The sequence below is a fragment of the Bombina bombina genome, chromosome 2 (assembly GCF_027579735.1).
Source record: "Bombina bombina isolate aBomBom1 chromosome 2, aBomBom1.pri, whole genome shotgun sequence".
NCBI lineage: Eukaryota > Metazoa > Chordata > Amphibia > Anura > Bombinatoridae > Bombina > Bombina bombina.
Genome location: NC_069500.1, coordinates 753,080,589 through 753,103,382, shown reverse-complemented (window position 1 = coordinate 753,103,382; position 22,794 = coordinate 753,080,589). Strand labels below are relative to the sequence as shown.

Sequence of the window (22,794 nt, the reverse complement as noted above, 5' to 3'; positions counted from 1 at the left end):
GATAGGAACATGAAGATATGCATCCTTTAGATCCACGGTAGTCATATATTGACCCTCTTGGGATAAATGGAAGAATGGTCCGAATAGTTTCCATCTTGAAGGATGGAACTTTGAGAAACTTGTTTAGACTTTTGAGATCTAAAATGGGTCGGAACGTTCCCTTTTTTTTTTTTGGGATCGGGGACCGACCCTTCATGCTGTCTTGGAAAAAGCAGCAAAGTACACAGACGGTCACCATTGGAAACCCTGTCGTGAAGCCCATAACGAATATTAGTCCATTAGAATTATCCTCTAGAGGGATAGAAGTTTACGTAGTGATGAAAACTACTCCTTCACCCCAAAGGACTATTGTCCAGCCTTTTAGCCGATAAGGCCATGGAAAACAGTGTTGTAAATATAAGGAATGCCGAAGGCACCAATTCCATCTGAAACTGAAAATCTCAGTAACATGGAAAAAACGTTAGAATAGCAAGACCTCCAGCAATGCTTCCAATTCATGGGAAAATAAAGAAAGCATCCTAACCCCGAATAGAGTGTGAAGGACATGCAGGTCACTGTATGAAGACCATAAAATATCGATTAGAACCCATAGGAGAAATTTGTGGCCAATTGTTAACAGACTCCCCAACAGCGCCGAAGAGGGAGTAGGGTCAAAAGAAAAATAAATTTGAACCAATCGTAATCAAATTTAAACATAGAACACGAAACCGTTCTTTTAAATATGAAAATTAACCCTATTCTTGAGTGCGTTTGTTCATCTTCAGTCATACAGGATGAACTAACAAAGGACAGCTGAAACACACTTAATACTGTCTCTTTAAACGTTAAAAGAGCGTTTTATTTCTGACATACAGAAACATCCAATAACCATATAAAGACGGCTGTAACTAGACATTGCTATGTACATTAAAAGCTAAGTCTCTGCATAGAACCGCAGAGCACTGCCTGTGGGTCATAAATTAATTTGGACACTGTAATAATTAAATTGTGGCAGGAATTGACTGGTGTCACCAGACTCTTAACAGCCACCACTTTAGAAGGAGCATGTTAGTACAGGAAAATATGGTACTGTCTCTTTAAAATTTTAAAAGAACACTTTTCCTGTGAATTAACTGTAGAAAAATATTAACAGTAGCCAGGTCCAATCTGTGAGATGGGAGGCAGAGTGTCTTGCCACAATCCATACTCTTGAACCACAGGACCCCCATACTATGGCAAAACCGTAAATAAACTCGCCAGGCAGTAAGTTAAAATTCATTTTACCCCTCAGTAGGAAACCGCTAAGGTATCACACTATGCAGTAAACCGTAACAGGGAAAACATAGTGCTACAGTCCAAATATGCTTATAACAACTGAAAGCATATCTCATTGGACCTAACATAAACTGAGCCACATAGAAAGGGAAACAGGGCGCGTTTTCTAAGGACCACCACACATGGATGGTGACATTTTTAAATATTACAAGCAACTTCACATGGCATGCGCTCCTGTCCCGTTCAAATCATTAAGAAATGAATGGAACAAAACAGGAAGTTACTGGCCTTTCACAATGCAAAAGCCACCTTATTTATGTGAGTGTTTGACACATTAGTTAAAAGCACAACATAGTAGCTACTGCAAGTTCTATTGTACTTCCGTGTACCACAGTGCTAACAGCACCTTCTGAGCCGTAACAATCACTAAGTATAAAAAAACTCTATGCTCCGATTCTATAATGGAGGCTTAGAGCGTAAAAGTGACGTAGCTCCGCCCCTTGAGGGCGTAACTGACTCAGCCTCCCAGACCATGCCCAGAGACATATACAAACAGCCTAAAAAGGCGCCAAAGAAACTCCGCCCCTCGTAGGCGTTACAGACCTCCAACTCAAGGCACCTTTGATTGATTGTGCCAAACAACAGGGCCCAAAAAAAGGGCGCAAATTTGACCCCGCCCATCGTGGGTGTCAGAGCTAAAACTCCCGGTCGCCATTAGGATCCAATAGATCAGGCACCGGGAGATATACTAAATGTAAGTCTGAGTCAAGTCTGCTACCGGTAGCACAATCACTGCACACACAAATAAAGATAGTCCCCTCCCTGACAGCATATGTTATGTCCAGACCACCGGGAACACAGAACATTGTGAGACTAGCCATAATGCCTCAGACCAGAGTAAATCCAAACTGCACGGCAGGGATGTCGCTAATTACTCTTATGCTGAGCTCTCCTATCACATAAAGATGTCTATCCTGTATGTGTTGGCCAGCAAAAATAGTGCTCACTTCCATCTGAGAGTGTGCCCCAGAAAAATAAAGTTAGCACTTACCTCTAAAACTGTGCGACAGCATGGCAGTCCAGCAGGTTTCCAGAGGTCCTCTCCCTCTCATAGCCCTGTGGACGAACAACAGCCTGAGTTAAAAGGGCTTAGGCAATCTGAAACAGGGCAGCAACAGGTATAAGAGGCACAGTGAGAATTATGTCCCACCAGTTCCTATTGCATTAAAGCCACCAAATGCTTCTCTTTTTGTAGGGAAGGGACTGATTTGGTCTAGTCTACACCCCAGCACAAAAGTAGCACTACTTAAAAAATAATAAACACTTGACACAGGCAAAGAGAATGACTGGGGGTGGAGGGAAGGGAGGAGCTATATATACAGCTCTGCTGTGGAGCTCTTTGCCTCCTCCTGCTGACCAGGAGGCGATATCCCATAAGCAAGGATGAAATCCGTGGACTCGTATCTTGTAAAATAAAAATTTTTTATTTGATCACATTTGGCGTTGAAATGGTGGCATGAAATATACCATAGTTTTGACAGGTAAATTAAAAAAAAAAACAAGGCTCTATTTTAGGTTTATTTTCTCTGAAAGTACCGGTAGTGAAGGGGTTAAAGGGACATGAAACCCAAAAATGTATTTTAGGATTCAGATAGAGCATACAAATTTTAAAACAACTTTGTATTTTACTTCTATTATCAAATTTCTTCTGTGTCTTTGTATTCTTTGTTCAAAAGCAGGGAGGTAAGCTCAGGAGCCTCAATGTGCCTGGAGCACTATATGGCAGCGGTTTTGCAAGTGCGCTAGATGTATCAACTATTTCTTACCATGTAGTGTTCCAGACGCCTACCTATAGGTTTCTCTTCAATAAAGAATACCATGGGAATGAAGCAAATTTTGATAATAGACGTAAATTGGAAACTTTTTAAAAAAATCGTATGTTCTGTCTGAATCACAAAAGAAAATGTTTGGGTTTTATATCCTTTTAAGGCACCAGTGGCTCCCTGTCTGATTTATGGGTTTGCATTCTTCACTGTGAGCTGTGCAACAGGACTACAAATAAAAATACAACCACCACCAATTACAACAATAATAAACAATTACAGCAACAATACTACTACCACCAAGCAAGATTAACCTTTTATGGAACTCACCACAGGATGCAAACTGCAAGGAAAGGACACAGCTCTCATGAAGATGTAACTGGTATTTGTCTGGTTTGGAAACGTGTAAAACCTCAACATTGCTGCTCTCCATTCCAACGGCTAACCACTCCCCTGTGGGGCAATAGCCAAGGGAGAAGATCTACAGGGCATGAGAGTCTAGAGTTAGAGGATCAACAACACGTGACAACTGTTACATAACATGTCTACAACCAGCTCATTGCATTCCCTCTACAATGGGATGGCCTTAGTCACACAACTCTTTCCATACCAACTTTTTTCTATTCTAAATAGAATCATAAATCATAATTCCCATCACTTCCTCCCTGGACGCTATCCACTTTACCTGAGAGTTAAAGTCATGCTGTTGGAGCTGTCTGCCCTCTCTAAGATCCCAGCATCTCACAGTGTTATCCAGACCCCCAGTCCACAACTTTGTGCCATCATGAGAGATATCTATACAGCTGGCGCCATCTGTGTGGCCCTGAAATTGCCTGGGGATGAACAGAATTAGAGAGTTATACAGATTGCACAATATTAGCTTGTCTTGAAAAAATGTTCTACAGACCTGAGAAGTCTGCAGGTTTTTTCTTTTTGGGCTTTGGACAGTATTGTCATACACAGAATATTTTGTGATGCCCCTTATTTTTATACATCTTATATGATAATTACCTCAGTGATGTAATACAAAGGAGCATTTAATTACACAAGATTATTAAAGGAAGATACCAAACACACCTTGGAATCTTTTCATTATTGCCCTAATTCTGTGCGACACAAAAATGTGTCCTGAGAGCCTTCTTAAGAATTATGTACAAGTCAGCACAATCCGAACATGCCCTGAAAAAATCTTCAGTCAGATGTATATAATATGAAAAACAAGTGCTATGCCTATTTTGACCTCTCCAAGCAGGTCACCGTGCACTACACAAAAAGCAAGACTATTGTCAAGATTCAAACCCTTTCCTAACCGCTTTACCTGACAAGTGTTTGATTTTGAAGGTCCCACACCACAATATTTCCATCAGAGCAGCAGGAAAAGCAGACTTTAGCATCTGGACTTATGGCTAGGGCGTAGCAGGCAGGTGCAGAAGAGGTGAGCTCAGCCTTTATCCTTGGAGTGGGGGATGCCAAATCCCAGATTGATAGCGTGCTTGCTTCCCCACCAACAATTAGACTTCGTCCGTCTGGAAGGAGTTTACATGAGCGGATATAATTATCCCGATTCTGAAATTTGAAAATACAAAACATTTTAAAATATTAATTTGAATAAAACAAAACTGAGCATAAATTTGAGGTTTTAAAAGCACATGAAACAATGAATTAATTGAATGGACAGTGTATTGTAAAATTTGTCTCCCTTTAAAGGGACATTATACACATCTTTTCTTTGCATAAATGTTTTTGTAGATAATCTATTTATATAGCCCATAAAGTTGTTATACTAAAAAAAATGAATAGGTTTTGCTTATTTTTAAATAACACTGCTCAGATTTTCAGACTCCTAACCAAGCCCCAAACTTATCAGAATACCGTCAGCTACCTTCTCCAGCTTGCTCCTGTTTGTGTAAAGGGTCTTTTCATATGCAAAAGAAGGGAGAGGGCGGAGTGTCTTATTTCCCACCTGCAGTGGGCTTTCCAGCTACCTTTTCAACAGAGCTAAACTGAGAGCTTCTAAGTAAGTTTTTAAACAGTTTTATACTGGATTTTTATATCAGTATCTGTGCATCTTATTCTTTATAGTAGTGTCTATTACATGCAGTTATATGAAAACGAGTGTATACTGTCCCTTAACGTGTTTACAATTACTTGTTATACGAGCTGCAGAGTTTAAATTGCTACATATACACATAACATCTGGCTAAAATTTACCGGCCTTGAGCTCATTTGGGTTGAGAACCACTGCTCAAGAAGGTAAAATGGATCATTGGATACACATTAAAGGGGATAAGAATGAATATATATATACAACTAGGGGTGGAGATTTGGATTTTCTAAAGAACTGGATTTTCATGTCTGTAGGTAAATGCATCGCTTCACTTTATTTTAATGTATTTGTCTATGAGCAAGTGTGCTTTTCTATGGTTAAAAGGGCACTAAACACGTTTCATACACTTTACTCTAATTATGGGTTCTGCCATTACGGAACTTACACTGCCGGTATCTGCTGCACATGTGCAAACACGTCAGAGATGGTTTTCAACATGGCGGCATCCAGGACTAGAGGCAGGCAGGGAATAACCTCAAAACTATGCTTAGAAAATGTATTATAGTGTTTAATGTCCCTTTAAATGCCACTATAAAATAGATACATTCAACTATTGATAGAATATATTCTTTAATACTGTAGTGTAAAAAACAAACAAAAAACAACTAATAATACTTTCTAAATGGCTGCTATCTAAAACCGCAAGAGAGCTTGTGTATATTAAGAGACAGCACCACTCACAATACATAAATACAAAAAACAACTTGGAATATAAAATCTATTTTAATACAATAAAATCGCAACAAAGTCAGTCACATCCCATGTATCAAAAAGCGACTGATTTCATATATGTGACTGACTTCACGTTATGATTTTATGTATGTAAACCACACACACAGCAAAAATGCTTCTGATCAAAACTGATATTCAGTAATGAGCATTTAAACACACAAATTACCAATAAATAGGGATCTGACTTAAAGTGAAAGTAAATTCTAGCGTTTTACAAACGCTAGGATTTACTATTGAAATAAAGGGGACTTTCATTCATGAAGTATAAGATACTTTATGTAGAACGCTCCTTTATTTGATTCAATTGATCACCGTTTTTATCTTGTACAGCAGCCCACTGCAAAAAAATGTTTTGGCTAAGAGGTGACATTTTCACCTCTTGGCTAATAGCCATGCAATAAATCCGGCTTGGCGCCCATGGGAGCCGGATTTACCGCACGACTATTGGCTAAGAGGTGAAAACGTCACCTCGTAGACAAAAATTCTTTACTGTGGGCTGCTGTACAAGATAAAAATAGCGATCGATTGAATCAAATAAAGGAGCTTTCTACATGAAGTATCTTATACTTCATGAATGAAAGTCCCCTTTGTTTCAATAGTAAATCCTAGCGTTTGTAAAACGCTAAGATTTACTTTCACTTTAACAGAACTACGTTTTAAACAAATTTAGAAGGAGAAAACTGACGTGTTTTCTGCACTATTATTCTGTAGATATCAAAGGGATGCACAAGAGGAAGAGAGAACGTGACCTGTGTAATCTTGTGACCAGACTAAAGCAAAAAGGAAGCAGACAAAAAGGAAATGAACCTGCAGATAAACATGTACAAACCTATATAAATCTCTCTCAAAGAGAGACATGGATACAAAAATATTTTTTTTTTGGGGGGGGGAGATCATAATTACAGATTTAATAGTCAAAACGGATACGTACACAAGTGCATTCCAGTTTTGAATAGTCTGTTTTACCCAACAAAGATTTATTAGGAAAAATGGTTAAATGTAAAATCTATCATTATTTCAGCAGCAAACAAACACACATACAAAGGCTGTGCCTGCTCAGAGTGTCGGCAGTGGTTTGGATGAGGCAAATTAAGTTATCACTGACACAATACACATCACCCCTGGCAATCTGAGCTCAAGCAGTATTTGTATGGGGCTGCACAGGCATGCACAACATATATGCGTATGCCAGTTCAATAATGATAGTGTTTACTAGATGTATTTTTGTTAATACAAGTATATAAGCAAAAAAAAAAAAAAATCTATTTCAAAATTTAAATGCTCTCACACACACACATTTACATTTCGACCACAATGTCCCTTTAATACCTATATTCAAAGTTCAGTTTAAAGGGACAGTCAACACCAGATTTTTTGTTGTTTAAAAAGATAGATAATTCCTTTATTAAACATTCCCCAGTTTTGCATAACCGACACTGTTATATTAATATACTTTTTACCTCTGTGATTACCTTGTATCTAAGCTTCTTCTGACAGCCCCCTGATCACATGACATTTTATTTATTATCTATTGAATTTCATTTTAGCCAATTAGTGCAGTGTCTGCAACAAGCCACGGGCATGATCACAATGTTATCTATATGACTCACATGAACTAGCTTTCCCCTGTTGTGAAAAGCAAATAAAAAAAAATCATGTGATAAGAGGCGGCCTTCAAGGGCTTCGAGATTATCATATGAGCCTTCCTAGGTTTAACTTTCAACTAAGAATACCAAAAGAACAAAGCAAAATTGGTGATTAAAGTAAATTTAAAGTTATTTAAAATTACATGCCCTATTTAAAACATGAGTTTTTTGGACTTGACTGTCCCTTTAAATTAATCAAGTCTCCTGCAAGAGCTAGTATACATGGAAATATGTTCATTATGAATAACCATTGATACCTAGAGGCAACTATCAGCACAGAGAAAAGGTTACAGAAAATGGCTGCCAGTTATGGATTAAACTAAGTAGTTTGACCCAAATTACATGACATTACAGGTTAAGAGATGGCAAAGATGATCTGCAATATACTATGGTAAACTGTGCTAAACAGCATAATCCTCTTGTGCTCTGGATCTGCACTGCTCTCGCCATTTCCCGTTGCGCCAAACATGGCTGTAGCTGTGCAGTACACAGATTGCCCTGGGCTGCCTTAAAGAAGCCAAGTGAATTGCGTCTGTGCTCTGATGTTATATGGACATATGGAAAAACAGAACAGGGATGGCAGTGCTGCAGCAGAACCATTATGTGTCTTATCTATAGTAATCTCAAAGAATGGGTCCCCTCACCCAAGGGATTCCTAAACTATGATAAACATTTCTAAAGTATCTCCTTTTCTGTTTTACTTTATATAAACTGCTTTCATTTCAACCCTGAAGTTGAATAAACACATTTTCAGTGTGAATGTAAATTAGTATCTCAATTTCAGCTATTTAAATCTAAAGCTTCAATCAACATTTGCTGGCCATGAAACTGCATTTTAAACTTTTTTTTTTTTAAATAGAAACATTTTCTCACTACACATTTATTAAGAAAAATGCTTTAATTAAAAGGTTTGACTGAGTGATAACTTTTACTGCGATAAGATGAAGAGACATGCAATGGCTCTATGAGATCACTGAGCCTTGTAGGTGACACGTCTCGTATACAGTCACACAATATTGGATATTGCTGATAAGCCAATCAGAAGTGGCATTCAAATTAATTAAAACAAGTGTCATTGCAGCTCCCTCCAGCAAGAGGGCTAAACACAAAGTTAAAAACACAATCATGTGATAGTGTGACATGTTAATGTAGTTATAAAATGCTCTTAAGGTCAAAATTATAAACTTTCATGATATAAAGTATGCAATTTGAAAATAAAATACAAACTTTTTATATGCACACTTTGAGGCACCAGCTCCTATATACATATATGCATTTTGTGATTGGCTGATGACTGTCACATGATACGGGGGAAGCAAGTAGAACTAAATCACAGTGAGCAAGGGAATATGAACTACTTGGAAGCTCTGTTGTCGGGGGTTGGGGCGGGTGCAGTGAAAAGGTACAGCAATACCATATTTATTCCCACATGCACATTCTCAGACTGTCACAGCAAGGGGCATAAAGAGTCATCTAATGCATATTCATTCACTGCAATATTGGGCATATACACTCCTGAACTATACCAGAGGGAAAAAAAGAAATAGAGAGCAGTGTGGAGGATATGGCATGAAACCCTGAAAAACACAATTTATGCTTACCTGATAAATGTATTTCTCTTGTGGTGTATCCAGTCCACGGATCATCCATTACTTGTGGGATATTCTCATTCCCAACAGGAAGTTGCAAGAGGAAACCCACAGCAGAGCTGCAATATAGCTCCTCCCCTAACTGTCATAGCCAGTCATTAGACCGAAAACAAGCCGAGAAAGGAGGAACCATAGGGTGCAGTGGTTACTGTAGTTTAAATTTAAAAATTACCTGCCTTAAAATGACAGGGCGGGCCGTGGACTGGATACACCACAAGAGAAATAAATTTATCAGGTAAGCATAAATTGTGTTTTCTCTTGTAAGGTGTATCCAGTCCACGGATCATCTATTACTTGTGGGATACCAATACCAAAGCTAAAGTACACGGATGAAGGGAGGGACAAGGCAGGAACTTAAATGGAAGGAACCACTGCCTGTAAAACCTCTCTCCCAAATATAGCCTCCGAAGAAGCAAAAGTATCAAATTTGCAAAATTTTGAAAAAGTATGAAGCGAAGACCAAGTCGCCGCCTTGCAAATCTGTTCAAAAGAACCCTCATTTTTAAAGGCCCAAGTGGAAGCCACAGCTCTAGTGGAATGAGCTGTAATCCTTTCAGGAGGCTGCTGTCCAGCAGTCTCATAGGCTAAGCGGATTAAGCTTCTTAGCCAAAAAGAAGGAGAGGTTGCCGAAGCCTTTTGATCTCTCCTCTGTCCAGAGAAGACAACAAACCAAGCAGATGTTTGACGAAAATCTTTAGTAGCTTGTAAGTAAAAACTTTAAAGCACGTACCACGTCCAGATTGTGAAACACAAGGATGGAACAACAATCTCTTGATTGATATTCTTGTTAGATACCACCTTAGGTAAAAACCCAGCTTTGGTACGCAGAACTACCTTATCCGTATGAAAAAATCAGATAAGGAGAATCACATTGTAAGGCAGATAACTCTGAGACTCTACGAGCAGAGGAAATAGCTACCAACAAATAGACTTTCCAAGATAAAAGTTTGATATCTATGGAATGAAGAGGTTCAAACGGAACTTCATTGAAGAACCTTAAGAACCAAGTTTAAGCTCCATAGTGGAGCAACCGGTTTAAACACAGGCTTGATTCTAACTAAAGCCTGACAAAATGCCTGAACGTCTGGAACATCTGCCAGACGCTTAACCAGCTGACAATCCTTTTTCCAAACCTTCTTGGAGAAAAGATAATATCCTAGGAATCTTACTCCATGAGTAACCCTTGGATTCACACCAATAAAGATATCTACGCCATACCTTATGGTAAATTTTCCTGGTGACAGGCTTTCGTGCCCGTATTAAGGTATCAATAACTGACTCTGAGAAGCCACGCTTTGATAAAATCAAGCATTCAATCTCTAGGCAGTCAGCCGCAGAGAAATTAGATTTGGATGGTTGGAAGGATCCTGAAGTAGAAGGTCCTGTCTCAGAGGCAGAGATCATGGTGGAAAGGATGACATGTCCACTAGATCTGCATACCAGGTCCTGCGTGGCCACGCAGGTGCTATCAGAATCACCGATGCTCTCTCCTGCTTGATCTTGGCAATCAGTCGAGGGAGCAGAGAAAACGGTGGAAACACATAAGCCAGGTTGAAAGACCAGGGCGCTGCAAGAGCATCTATCAGTGTCGCCTTGGGATCCCTGGACCTGGATCCGTAACACGGAAGCTTGGCGTTCTGGCGAGACGCCATGAGATCCAGTTCTGGTTTGCCCCAACGATGAATCAGTTGTGCAAATACCTCCGGAGGGAGTTCCCACTCTCCCGGATGAAAAGTCTGACGACTTAGAAAATCCGCCTCCCAGTGCTCTACACCTGGGATATGGATAGCTGATAGGTGGCAGGAGTGAATCTCTGCCCAGCGAATTATTTTTGAACTTCTAACATCTCTAGGGAACTTCTTGTTCCCCCTTGATGGTTGATGTAAGCTACAGTCGTGATGTTGTCCGACTGAAATCTGATGTACCTCAGAGTTGCTAACTGAGGCCAAGCCTGAAGAGCCTTGAATATTGCTCTTAGTTCCAGAATATTTATTGGAAGGAGAGACTCCTCCTGAGTCCACGATCCCTGAGCCTTCAGGGAGTTCCAGACTGCACCCCAACCTAGAAGGCTGGCATTTGTTGTTACAACTGTCCAATCTGGCCTGCGAAAGGTCATACCTTTGGACAGATGGACCCAAGATAGCTACCAGGGAAAAGAATCCCTGGTCTCTTGGTCCAGATTCAGTTGAGGGGACAAATCTGTGTAATCCCCGCTCCACTGACTGAGCACGCATAGTTGCAGAGGTCTGAGATGTAAGCGTGCAAACGGCACTATGTCCATTGCCGCTACCATTAAGCCGATTACTTCCATACACTGAGCCACCGAAGGGCGCGGAATGGAATGAAGAACCCGGCAGGAATTTAGAAGCTTTGATAACCTGGACTCCGTCAGGTGAATTTTCATTTCTATACAATCTATCAGAGTCCCTAGAAAGGAAACTCTTGTGAGTGGGGATAGAGAACTCTTTTCCTCGTTCACTTTCCACCCATGCGACCTCATAAATGCCAGTACTACGTCCGTATGAGACTTGGCAATTTGGAAGTTTGACGCCTGTATCAGGATGTCGTCTAAATAAGGGGCTACTGCTATGCCCTGCGGCCTTAGGACCGCCATAAGCGACCCTAGAACCTTTGTAAAGATTCTTGGGGCGGTAGCTAATCCAAAGGGAAGAGCTACAACTGGCAATGCCTGTCTTGAAAGGCAAACCTGAGAAACCGATGATGATCTTTGTGTATTGGAATGTGAAGATAAGCAACCTTTAGATCCACTGTGGTCATATATTGACCCTCCTGGATCAGTAGGATGGTACGAATAGTTTCCATCTTGAACGGAACTTTGAGGAATTTGTTTAAGATCCAAAATTGGTCTGAAGGTTCCCTCTTTTTTGAGAACCACAAACAGATTTGAGTAAAAACCCTGTTCCTGTTCACTCCCATAACTAGGAGGTCTCGTACACAGTGTAAGAATGCCTCTCTCTTTATCTGGTGTGCAGATAATTGTGAAAGGTGAAATCTCCCTTTTGGGGGGGGAAGCTTTGAAGTCCAGAAGATATCCCTGGGATATAATTTCCAATGCCCAGGGATCCTGAACATCTCTTGCCCACGCCTGGGCGAAGAGTGAAAGTCTGCCCCCTACTAGATCCGTTACCGGATAGGGGGCCGTTCCTGCATGCTGTCTTAGAGGCAGCAGCAGGCTTTTTTGACCTGCTTACCTTTTTTCCAGGTCTGGTTTGGTCTCCAGACCGTCTTAGATTGAGAAAAAGTTCCCTCGTTTATTATTAGAGGAAGTTGATGCCGCACCTGCCTTGAAGGAAGGGCATGATCTTTTCCTCCAGTGATATCAGCAATAATCTCCTTCAAACCAGGCCCGAATATGGTCTGCCCCTTGAAGGGAGTGTTAAGTAGCTTAGATTTTGAAGTCACGTCAGCTGACCATGATTTAAGCCATAGCGCTCTGCGCGCCTGTATAGCAAAACCAGAATGCTTAGCCGTTAGTTTAGTCAAATGAACAATGGCATCAGAAATAAAAGAATTGGCTAGCTTAAGTGCTCTAAGTTTGCCAAGTATGTCATCCAATGGAGTCACTACCTGTAAAGCCTCTTCCAGAGACCTTAAACCAGTACGCCGCAGCAGCAGTGACAGGGGCAATGCATGCAAGGGGCTGTAGGATAAAACCTTGTTGAATAAATATTTTCTTAAGGTAACCTAATTTTTTTATCCATTGGATCTAAAAAAGCACAACTGTCCTCGACAGGGATAGTAGTACGCTTTACTAGAGTAGAAACTGCTCCCTCCACCTTAGGGACTGTCTGCCATAAGTCCCGTGTGGTGGCGTCTATTGGAAACATTTTTCTAAAAATAGGAGGGGAAGAGAACGGCACACCTGGTCTATCCCATTCCTTAATAATAATTTTTGTAAACCTTTTAGGTATTGGAAAAACATCAGTACACACCGGCACTGCAAGTATTTATCCAATCTACACAATTTCTCTGGCACTGCAATGGAATCACAGTCATTCAGAGCAGCTAAAACCTCCCTAAGCAACACGCGGAGGTGTACAAGCTTAAATTTAAATGTAGAAATATTAGAATCAGGTATCTTCCTGAGTCATTAACATCACCCACTGACTGAAGCTCTCTTTCCTCAGCTTCTGCATATTGTGAGGCAGTATCAGACATGGTTCTTAAAGCGTCAGTATGCTCTGCATTTTGTCTCACCCCAGAGCTATCTCGCTTACCTCTAAGTTCAGGTAGTCTGGCTAATACCGCTGACAGTGTATTATCCATGACTGCCGCCATGTCTTGTAAAGTAAACGCTAATGGCGCCCTATATGTACTTGGCGCCATTTGAGCGTGAGTCCCTTAAGCGGGAGTCAAAGGGTCTGACACGTGGGGAAAGTTAGTCGGCATAACTTCCCCCTCGTCAGATTCCTCTGGTGATAATTTTTTTTTAAAAAAGACAGAAAATTATCTTTATTGCCTAAAATGAAATCAGTACATTTGATACCCATTCTAAGAGGGGGTTCCACCATGGCTTTTAAACATAATGAACAAGGAGTTTCTTCTATGTCAGACATATTTATACAGACTAGCAAGCTTGGAAAACACTTTAACCCTTTAAGGACGCAGCTTTCAGTTTGCTCAATTGTTTTATGACGGAAAAATTCTGTCATATGTCCTTAAGAGGTTAAATCAAGTTAACAAGCAAATATAAAAAATGGTACTGTGCCTTTAAGAGAAACAAATTGTCAGAATTTGAAAAACAGTGAAAAACAGTGAAAAAATGCAGTAAATAAAACAATTTTTACAGTGTATGTAATAGACTAGCAGAGCATTGCACCCACTTGCAAATGGATGATTAACCCCTTAGTTCAAAAAACGGATCAAAAAAACGAAATAGACGTTTAACAGCCACAACCAACTGCCACAGCAAGCTGTAGCCCTACCTTCCCCAATAAACGACTTTGGAAAGCCTTTGGGCCCTTTAGAGATGTCCTATAGCATTCAGAGGGCCTTTGAGGGAATCTGGATGTCTTAGTTTGTAATTTTAATTGCACAAAAAAACGTTAAAATAGGCCCCTCCCACTCATAGTAACACAGTGGAAAGCCTCAGGAAACTGTTTCTAGGCAAAATGTAAGCCAGCCATGTGGAAAAAACTAGGCCCCAATAAAGTTTTATCACCAAAATATATATAAAAACGATTAAACATGCCAGCAAACGTTTTATATTGTAAATATCATAAGGGTATTACCCCTGGGAGTAAGCATGATACCAGTCGTTATTAAATCACTGTATTCAGGCTTAACTTACATTAATCCGGTATCAGCAGCATTTTCTAGTGTTTTCCATCTCTAGAAAAAATTATAACTGCACATACCTGATAGCAGAATAAACTGCACACCATTCTCTCGCTGAAGTTTTACCTCATCTGTGTAATCCCCTCAGACATATGTGAGAACAGCAATGGATCTTAGTTACAACCTGCTAAGATCATAGAAACCTCAGGCAGATTCTTCTTCTATTTACTGCCTGAGATAAAATAGCACAACTCCGGTACTATTTAAAAATAAACTTTTGATTGAAGAAAATAAACTAGCTATATTTAACCACTCTCTCTTACGACCTCCTTGCTTGTTGAGAGCTGCAAGAGAATGACTGGCTATGACAGTTAGGGGAGGAGCTATATTGCAGCTCTGCTGTGGGTTTCCTCTTGCAACTTCCTGTTGGGAATGAGAATATCCCACAAGTAATGGATGATCCGTGGACTGGATACACCTTACAAGAGAAAACAGCAATAAATTTGGAGGGTAAAAATATCTGAATCTATTTTATAATGGTCCACGGGGTTTGGTTTTGGCAGGTATCTAAATCTTGGCACACACTTGATAACATTACACACTAAACATTTGTACAGCAATCTGAGAACTAGTGTTACAAAAGTACAAACCCCTAAAGAGAAAGTTTCAGTTATGTTGTACTCACCAAGCAATCGAGCTGTGCCACAGGTGTCTTGGTGCCAGGCTGGCCTACATCCCATACTTTCACGCAGCCTTTTCCTCCTGTGTACACATGGCGCGTGGAGTTGCTGATGGTCACAGCACAGACCACTTCCCCGTGATTCAGCGTGTGCAGCTGGCGGGCGTGCCGTGGAATGCCTGAGCCAATCAGGGCATCTGGTGGGAAGGGAACCGGCTGCATCTGTCCATCGGCACTGACATGGAAAGAGTAGGCCCTACCAGGAGATGCAGCATATACTGGTTAGTAAATATTCACACAAAAAATAAATACATTACATTATAAAAAAAAGAAATGATTGTGGTCAGTAACAAGCCTAAAACTAGAGGTATATTTGAAAGCAAAATATGCATAACACCTAGAGGCTTAAAGAGACCGCGTACTGTAAAATAGTTTTTACCTTAATGCGTTTCCAATAACTTGTTAAACCAGCTGTAGAGTATAAATGTATGAAAATGTGCTCTGCTGGGTTTATTTTTGCATTTAAAACTGCTTTTTTTTTTCTTCTTTCTTTGAAGTCACAACCAATCAAATGAGTTGAGCTTGCAAAGCAAATTAGATATCATTAGTTCATCACTTTCTGTACACACACACATGCTTCTTTATTTTTTTTCTGTAAACCAAAGCCTTAATTTTAGAAAATGTAAAAATTTTAATGTTATTGCTTCTCTCTTCTACCTCCTACAGGGAGTGTAATTTCTTCTGCTCGTTTTTTTTTTTTTTAACCTATACTTAAAAGGGACAGTCTAATCATGATTCAGATAGGACATGCAATTTTAAACAACTTTCCAGTTTACTTTTATCCTCAAATTTGCTTTGTACTCTAAGTATTCTATGTTGAAAGCTAAACCTAGGTAGACTCATATGCTAATTTCTAAGCCCATGCATTTTCACAATTTTTCAGCTAGACAGCGCTAGCACATGTATGTCATATAGATAACATTGTGCTCAACCCCATAGAGTCATTTATGAGTCAGCACTGATTGGCTAAAAGGCAAGTCTGTTGAAAGAACTGAAATAAGAGGACACCTGATGAAAGATAAACCAGAGAAATTCTGAGATTAATTCATGATTTGTTTTTGTCATTCTGAGCTTTACTATCACACGTTGGGACCGGACACCTGTGCTGGGCTACCTGCACCTCACTGAAACTCTGCACTACTGCTGAGAACCACGCAGGGTTTATCTGGGTATCATAAGTCTGCTGGCCGACTTCCAATTGTTCAGCCTGCCTGTTCTTTCAAATCTGTGAGTATGTTTCTACCATTATCGTATTGCACGTTTTTGTGAAGATATCAAACCATTTGGGTGCCCTTTTCTGGTTTATATCTTTCAAATAAAGGGGCAGTCTGCAGATGCTTAGAAACAAGGTAATTACAGAGGTAAAAATTGTGTTAATATAACAGTGTTGGTTACGCAAAACTGGGGAATGGGTAATAAAGGGATTATCTATATTTTTAAGCAATACAAATTCTGGAGTAGACTGTCCCTTTAAGTATAGAAACTATCAATATAGGTAAGGAAACCAAAGGAAAAATCAGCTATTTCAAATGTCGAAATAAAGTAAAATTAGGTATTTATAAACAATTTAATACACTCCAGCAAGTAAAATAGATAATTGGAAACAAATTAAAGTGGAGACAAAAATAGGGTAAATTGCCCCTTTAACATTTAGGGTTTATGTCATAGGACACTTGTATTTCATCAGATGAAAGCAAAACGTTGGGTCTAAACTGTCCCTTCTCTTGCTTTATAAGCTTTGCACACTTAGATCTATAGTCCATGTTACAGAACTTCTAGACCTAAGGACATAACTAACTAAATCTTAAATTTGTGGCATTATACATTATCTCACAAAAGTGAGTAGATCCCTCACATTTTTGCAAATATTTTATTATAACTTTTCACGTCACAACACTGAAGAAATGACACTTTGCTACAATGTAAAGTAGTGCGTGTACAGCCTGTATAACACTGTAAATTTGCTGTCCCCTCAAAATAACTCGACACACAGCCATTAATGTCTAAACTGTTGGCAACAAAAGTGAGTACACCCCTAAGTGGAAATGTCCAAATTGGGCCCAATTAGCCATTTTTCCTCCCCCGTGTCATGTGACTCGTTAGTGTTATAAGTTCTCAGGTGTGAATGGGGAGCAGGTGCGTTAAATTTGGTGTAATCACTCTCACACTCTCTCATACTGGTCACTGGAAGTTCAACATGGCACCTCATGGGAAAGAACTCTGAGGATCTGAAAAAAGGAAATTTATGCTTACCTGATAAATCCACGGATTTCATCCTTACTTATGGGATATCGCCTCCTGGTCAGCAGGAGGAGGCAAAGACCTCCACAGCAGAGCTGCATAAATAGCTCCTTCCTTCCTCCCCAACCCAGTCATTCGACCAAAGTTAGGAAGAGAAAGGAAAAGCCAAGGAGCAGAGGTGACTGAAGTTTAACAAAAATAAAAACCTGTCTTTATCGTAAAATAAATAAATTTATCAGGTAAGCATAAATTTCCTTTTCTTTTACAAGATATGACGAGTCCACGGATTTCATCCTTACTTATGGGATACAATACCAAAGCTATAGGACACTAATGAAACGGAGGGACAAGACAGGAACCTAAATGGAAGGCACCACTGCTTGAAGAACCTTTCTCCCAAAAACAGCCTCAGACGAGGCAAAAGTATCAAATTTGGAAAATTTGGAAAAAGTGTGAAGAGACGACCAAGTTGCAGCTTTGCAAATCTGTTCAACATTGAATATTGCCCTCAATTCCAGGATATTAATTGGAAGTAGAGACTCTGACCGAGTCCACACACCCTGAGCCTTCAGGGAATTCCAGACTGCACCCCATCCTAGTAGACTGGCGTCCGTCGTCACTATCACCCATGAGGGTCTGCGGAAGCACGTCCCTTGGGACAGATGATCCTGTGACAACCACCAAAGAAGAGAGTCTCTTGTCTCCTGATCCAGATCTATCTGAGGAGACAAATTTGCATAATCTCCATTCCACTGTCTGAGCATGCTCAGTTGTAGAGGTCCGAGATGAAAACAAGCAAACGGAATGATGTCCATTGCCGCCACCATCAATCCAATTACCTCCATTCACTGAGCCACTGATGGCCGAGGATTGGACTGAAGGGCTCGGCATGTATTCAGAATCTTTAACTTCCGTCAAGAAGATTTTCATGGATACAGAGTCTATTAGAGTTCCCAAGAAAGGAACCCTTGTCTGTGGAATTAGTGAACTTTTTTCTAGGTTCACCTTCCACCCGTGAGTCCTTAGAAAGGACAGAACCATGTCGGTATGAGACTTTGTCAGTTGATAAGACGATGCCTGGATCAGAATATTGTCCAGAGAACCGCCAGCAGAAACCCTAGAACCTTTGTGAAGATCCTGGGTGCCGTGGCCAGCCCGAAAGGAAGAGCCACGAACTGAAAAGGTTTGTCCAGGAAGGCAAACCGTAGGAATTGGTTATGATCTTTGTGGATAGGAATATGAAGATATGCATCGTTTAAGTCCACGGTAGTCATATATTGACCTTCCTAGATCAATGGAAGAATTGTCCGAATAGTCTCCATCTTGAAGGATGGAACTCTGAGAAACTTGTTTAGACTCTTGAGATCTAAAATGGGACAGAATGTTCCCTCTTTTTTGGGAACCACAAAAAGATTTGAGTAAAACCCCCGCCCCTGTTCCTGTATTGGAACGGGACAAATTACTCCCATGGTGAAGAGGTCTTCTACACAATGTAAGAATGCCTCTCTTTTTGTCTGGTCTACAGACAATTGTGAAAGAAGAAACCTTCCCCTTGGGAAGGAATTTTTGAACTCCAACTGATACCCTTGAGACACGATTTCTAGTGTCCAGGGATCCTAAACATCTCTTATCCAAGCCTGGACAAAGCGAGAAAGTCTGCCCCCTACTAGATCCGGTCCCGGATCGGGGCCGCCCCTTCATGCTGTCTTGGTAGCAGCGGCAGGCTTCTTGGGATGTTTACCCTTGTTCCAACCCTGGATAGGTTTCCAGATGGGTTTGGCTTGAGAAAAATTCCCTTCCTGTTTAACAGAAGAGGAAATTCCCTTAAAGTTTCGAAAGGAACGAAAATTATTTTGTCGTCCCCTTTGTTTAGCTGTTTTATCCTGAGGAAGGAGGTGACCTTTACCTCCCGTAATGTCAGAAATGATCTCCTTCAAGTCAGGCCCAAACAGGGTCTTACCCTTGAAAGGAATCGCAAAGAGCTTTGGAATAGAGGACACATCCGCAGACCAAGATTTTAACCATAAGGCTCTGCTCGCTAAAATGGAAAATCCTGAATTCTTAGCCGCCAATTTGGCGATCTGAAAGGCGGCATCTGTAATAAAAGAATTAGCCAGCTTAAGGGCTTTAATCCATTATTTCTTCTAAAGGAGTCTCCGTCTTAAGGGACCAAAAGGCAGCCGCAATTGTGACTGTTACAATGCAGGACATCTGTTGCAATAGAAACCCTTGATGAATATAAAGCTTTTTTAGAAGACCCTCCAACTTTTTATCCATAGGGTCTTTGAAAGCACAACTGTCCTCAATAGGGATAGTCGTATGCTTAGCCAGGGTAGAGATAGCTCCCTCCACCTTAGGGACCGTCTGCCAAGAGTCCAGAACGGTGTCAGCTATAGGATACATTTTCCTTAACATGGGGAAGGAGAGAACGGGATACCCGGTCTCTCCCATTCCTTGTGATAATTTCCGAAATTCTCTAAGTAACCAGAAACACAATCGGAATAAGAAGGGACCTCTAAGTATTTGTCCATCTTACTCAATTTCTCTGGAGGGACCACAATAGAGTCACAGTCGTGCAGAGTCACCAAAACCTCTCGTAGCAACGTGCAGAGGTGTTCAAGTTTAAATCTTAAGGACATGACGCTCCGAGTCTGTCTGGGGTAATGCACTTCCTGAGTCAGACAGTTCCCCCTCAGACAGGGGGTTCCACAATGGCATCTAAACACATGGGACATGTACTTTGCTCAATGTCATCCATGTTAAACTGTGGTAACAGAAAAAACAAGCAAACTTGGTCCAGTCACAGAAGCAGAAATACTAATAAAGACTATAGTACTGTGTCTTTAAATATTCGCTATGCGCAAACCCTCTTTATAGGTTAAAAAAAACAGAAAAGTTCTTAGTTATCTTATCCACACTCCCTGTGTCGTCAGACTAACTGGCCAAAAATATGAAAAAAACAGACACCTCGCCGCAGCTCCTACCTGCCTCCCTGTGCTCAACCCGATCACCCCTCGCACGGCGGTCCTAAGGCCACTTGTATATTTTATTGCTCTCACAACAAGTGAACTTAAGGTCCGTGAGGAACGCTGCCAGCCAGAACAAATGGAGAAGTAACTGCGCGGAAGCGCGTGAACATCGAGCCTCGTCCATCGTGGGCGTAAACACAAACTCCTCAAAAACCGCCATTTACCGGAGCCTATTATGAAGTTAAAAACACACAGGACCTCCGGTAGAGTACCCCAGCGTCAGCCTGATAAGCCCATTGTCACCGCAACCAGCCACATATTATACAGTGTCTAGCCCATCATACCCCAACACTTCATAGTCTCTCTTAGAACGTTAGGGGAATAAATTTATGTTAGATCTCATATTCTTGTACCTAGATGAGGCGTAACATATTGTAGCAGGGAAGTCCTTAATACACGTAACCCCTGATAGCAAAAGTAAAGCACAGTCAAATCTGGGATATGCTGCAGAGCTCCAGAAGTAAAACTAACTGCACCTACCTCCATGCTGAGGAACAGCATGAAAACTCAGTGTCAAGAGGTCCACTCTTCCTCCTGAGGTCCTGTGAAGATAGAGGGATCTTAGTAAAATTTCTCTAAGACCAGCACATCAGAGCAGCACAATAATGGGAGGCACAGCAAGGCTAAAACCCCACCAGTTCCCATAGCCATGAGGCTATAACTTGCAGAGGCTGCTCTATAGTAAAACAGTACACATTGGCACCATTTAAAAATAAACTCTTGATTGAATAATCTAAAACACCTCACTTTACCTCGTCCTATCACTAACACAGGCAAAGAGAATAACTGGGTTGGGGAGGAAGGGAGGAGCTATTTATGCAGCTCTGCTGTGGAGCTCTTTGCCTCCTCCTGCTGACCAGGAGGCGATATCCTATAAGGATGAAATCCGTGGACTCGTCATATCTTGTAAAAGAAAAAGAATTGTTGCTCTGCATAAAGATGGCCTAGGCTATAATAAGATTTCCAAGACCCTGAAACTGAGCTGCAGCACGGTGGGCAAGACCAATCAGCGGTTTCACAGGACAGGTTCCACTCAGAACAGGCCTCGCCATGGTCGACCAAAGAAGTGGAGTGCACATGCTCAGCGTCATATCCAGAGGTTGCCTTTGGGAAATATACGTATGAGTGCTGCCAGCATTGCTGCAGAGGTTGAAGGGGTGGGGGGTCAGCCTGTCAGTGCTTAGACCATACACCGCAGACTGCATCAAATAGGTCTGCATGGCTGTCATCCTAGAAGGAAGCCTCTTCTAATAATGATGCACAAGAAAGCACGCAAACAGTTTGCTGAAGACAAGCAGACTAAGGACATGCATTACTGGAGCCATGTCCTGTGGTCCGATGAGACCAAGATAAACTTATTTGGTTCAGACAGTGTCAAGCGTGTATGGCGGCAACCAGGTGAGGAGTACAAAGACAAGTGTGTCTTGCCTACAGTCAAGCATGGTGGTGGCAGTGTCATAGTCTGGGCCTGCATGAGTGCTGCCGGCACTGGGGAGCTACAGTTCATTGAGGGAACCATGAATGCCAACATGTACTGTGACAAACTGAAGCAGAGCATGATCCCCTCCCTTCGGAGACTGGGCCGCAGGGCAGTATTCCAACATGATAACAACCCCAAACACACCTCCAAGACGACCACTGCCTTGCTAAAGAAGCTGAGGTTAAAGGTGATGGACTGGTCAAGCATGTCTCCAGACCTAAATCCTATTGAGCATCTGTGGGGCATCCTCAAACGGAATGTGGGGGAGAGCAAGGTCTCTAACATCCACCAGCTCTGTGATGTCATCATTGAGGAGTGGAAGAGGACTGCAGTGGCAACCTGTGAAGCTCTGGTGAACTCCATGCCCAAGAGGGTTAAGGCAGTGCTGGAATATAATGTGACCACACACAATATTGACACTTTGGGCCCAATTTGGACATTTCCACTTAGGGGTGTACTCACTTTTGTTGCCAACAGTTTAGACATTAATGGCTGTGTGTCGAGTTATTTTGAGGGGACAGCAAATTTACAGTGTTATACAGGCTGTACACGCACTACTTTACATTGTAGCAAAGTGTCATTTATTCAGTGTTGTCACATGAAAAGATATAATAAAATATTTACAAAAATGTGAGATTTGTGAGATAATGTATATAGAATTCATATGATAAAAAACAAACAAAACAATCTTAATTATAAAGCATAAAAAAAAACATTTGCCACAAGTTATTTTGTGAAATTTCTGCCCTACTAGATTTGCCCCAGTCAACTGTAAGTAATATTATTGTGAAGTTGA

General features: G+C 41.0%; 1 protein-coding gene across 5 annotated transcripts in view; it reads right to left on the bottom strand.

Moving 5' to 3' along the window:
• Positions 1–22,794, bottom strand: part of LOC128649526 (transducin-like enhancer protein 1) — an 85,147-nt gene that overhangs the window by 23,305 nt on the left and 39,048 nt on the right. For all 5 annotated transcript variants that reach the window (XM_053702855.1, XM_053702859.1, XM_053702858.1 and 2 more), the window contains 4 exons: positions 15,195–15,444; positions 4,396–4,643; positions 3,763–3,910; positions 3,408–3,558 (listed from right to left, as the gene is read on the bottom strand). In XM_053702855.1, coding sequence (XP_053558830.1) covers positions 3,408–3,558; positions 3,763–3,910; positions 4,396–4,643; positions 15,195–15,444 — 797 coding nt within the window. The remainder of the gene's footprint in view (positions 1–3,407; positions 3,559–3,762; positions 3,911–4,395; positions 4,644–15,194; positions 15,445–22,794) is intronic.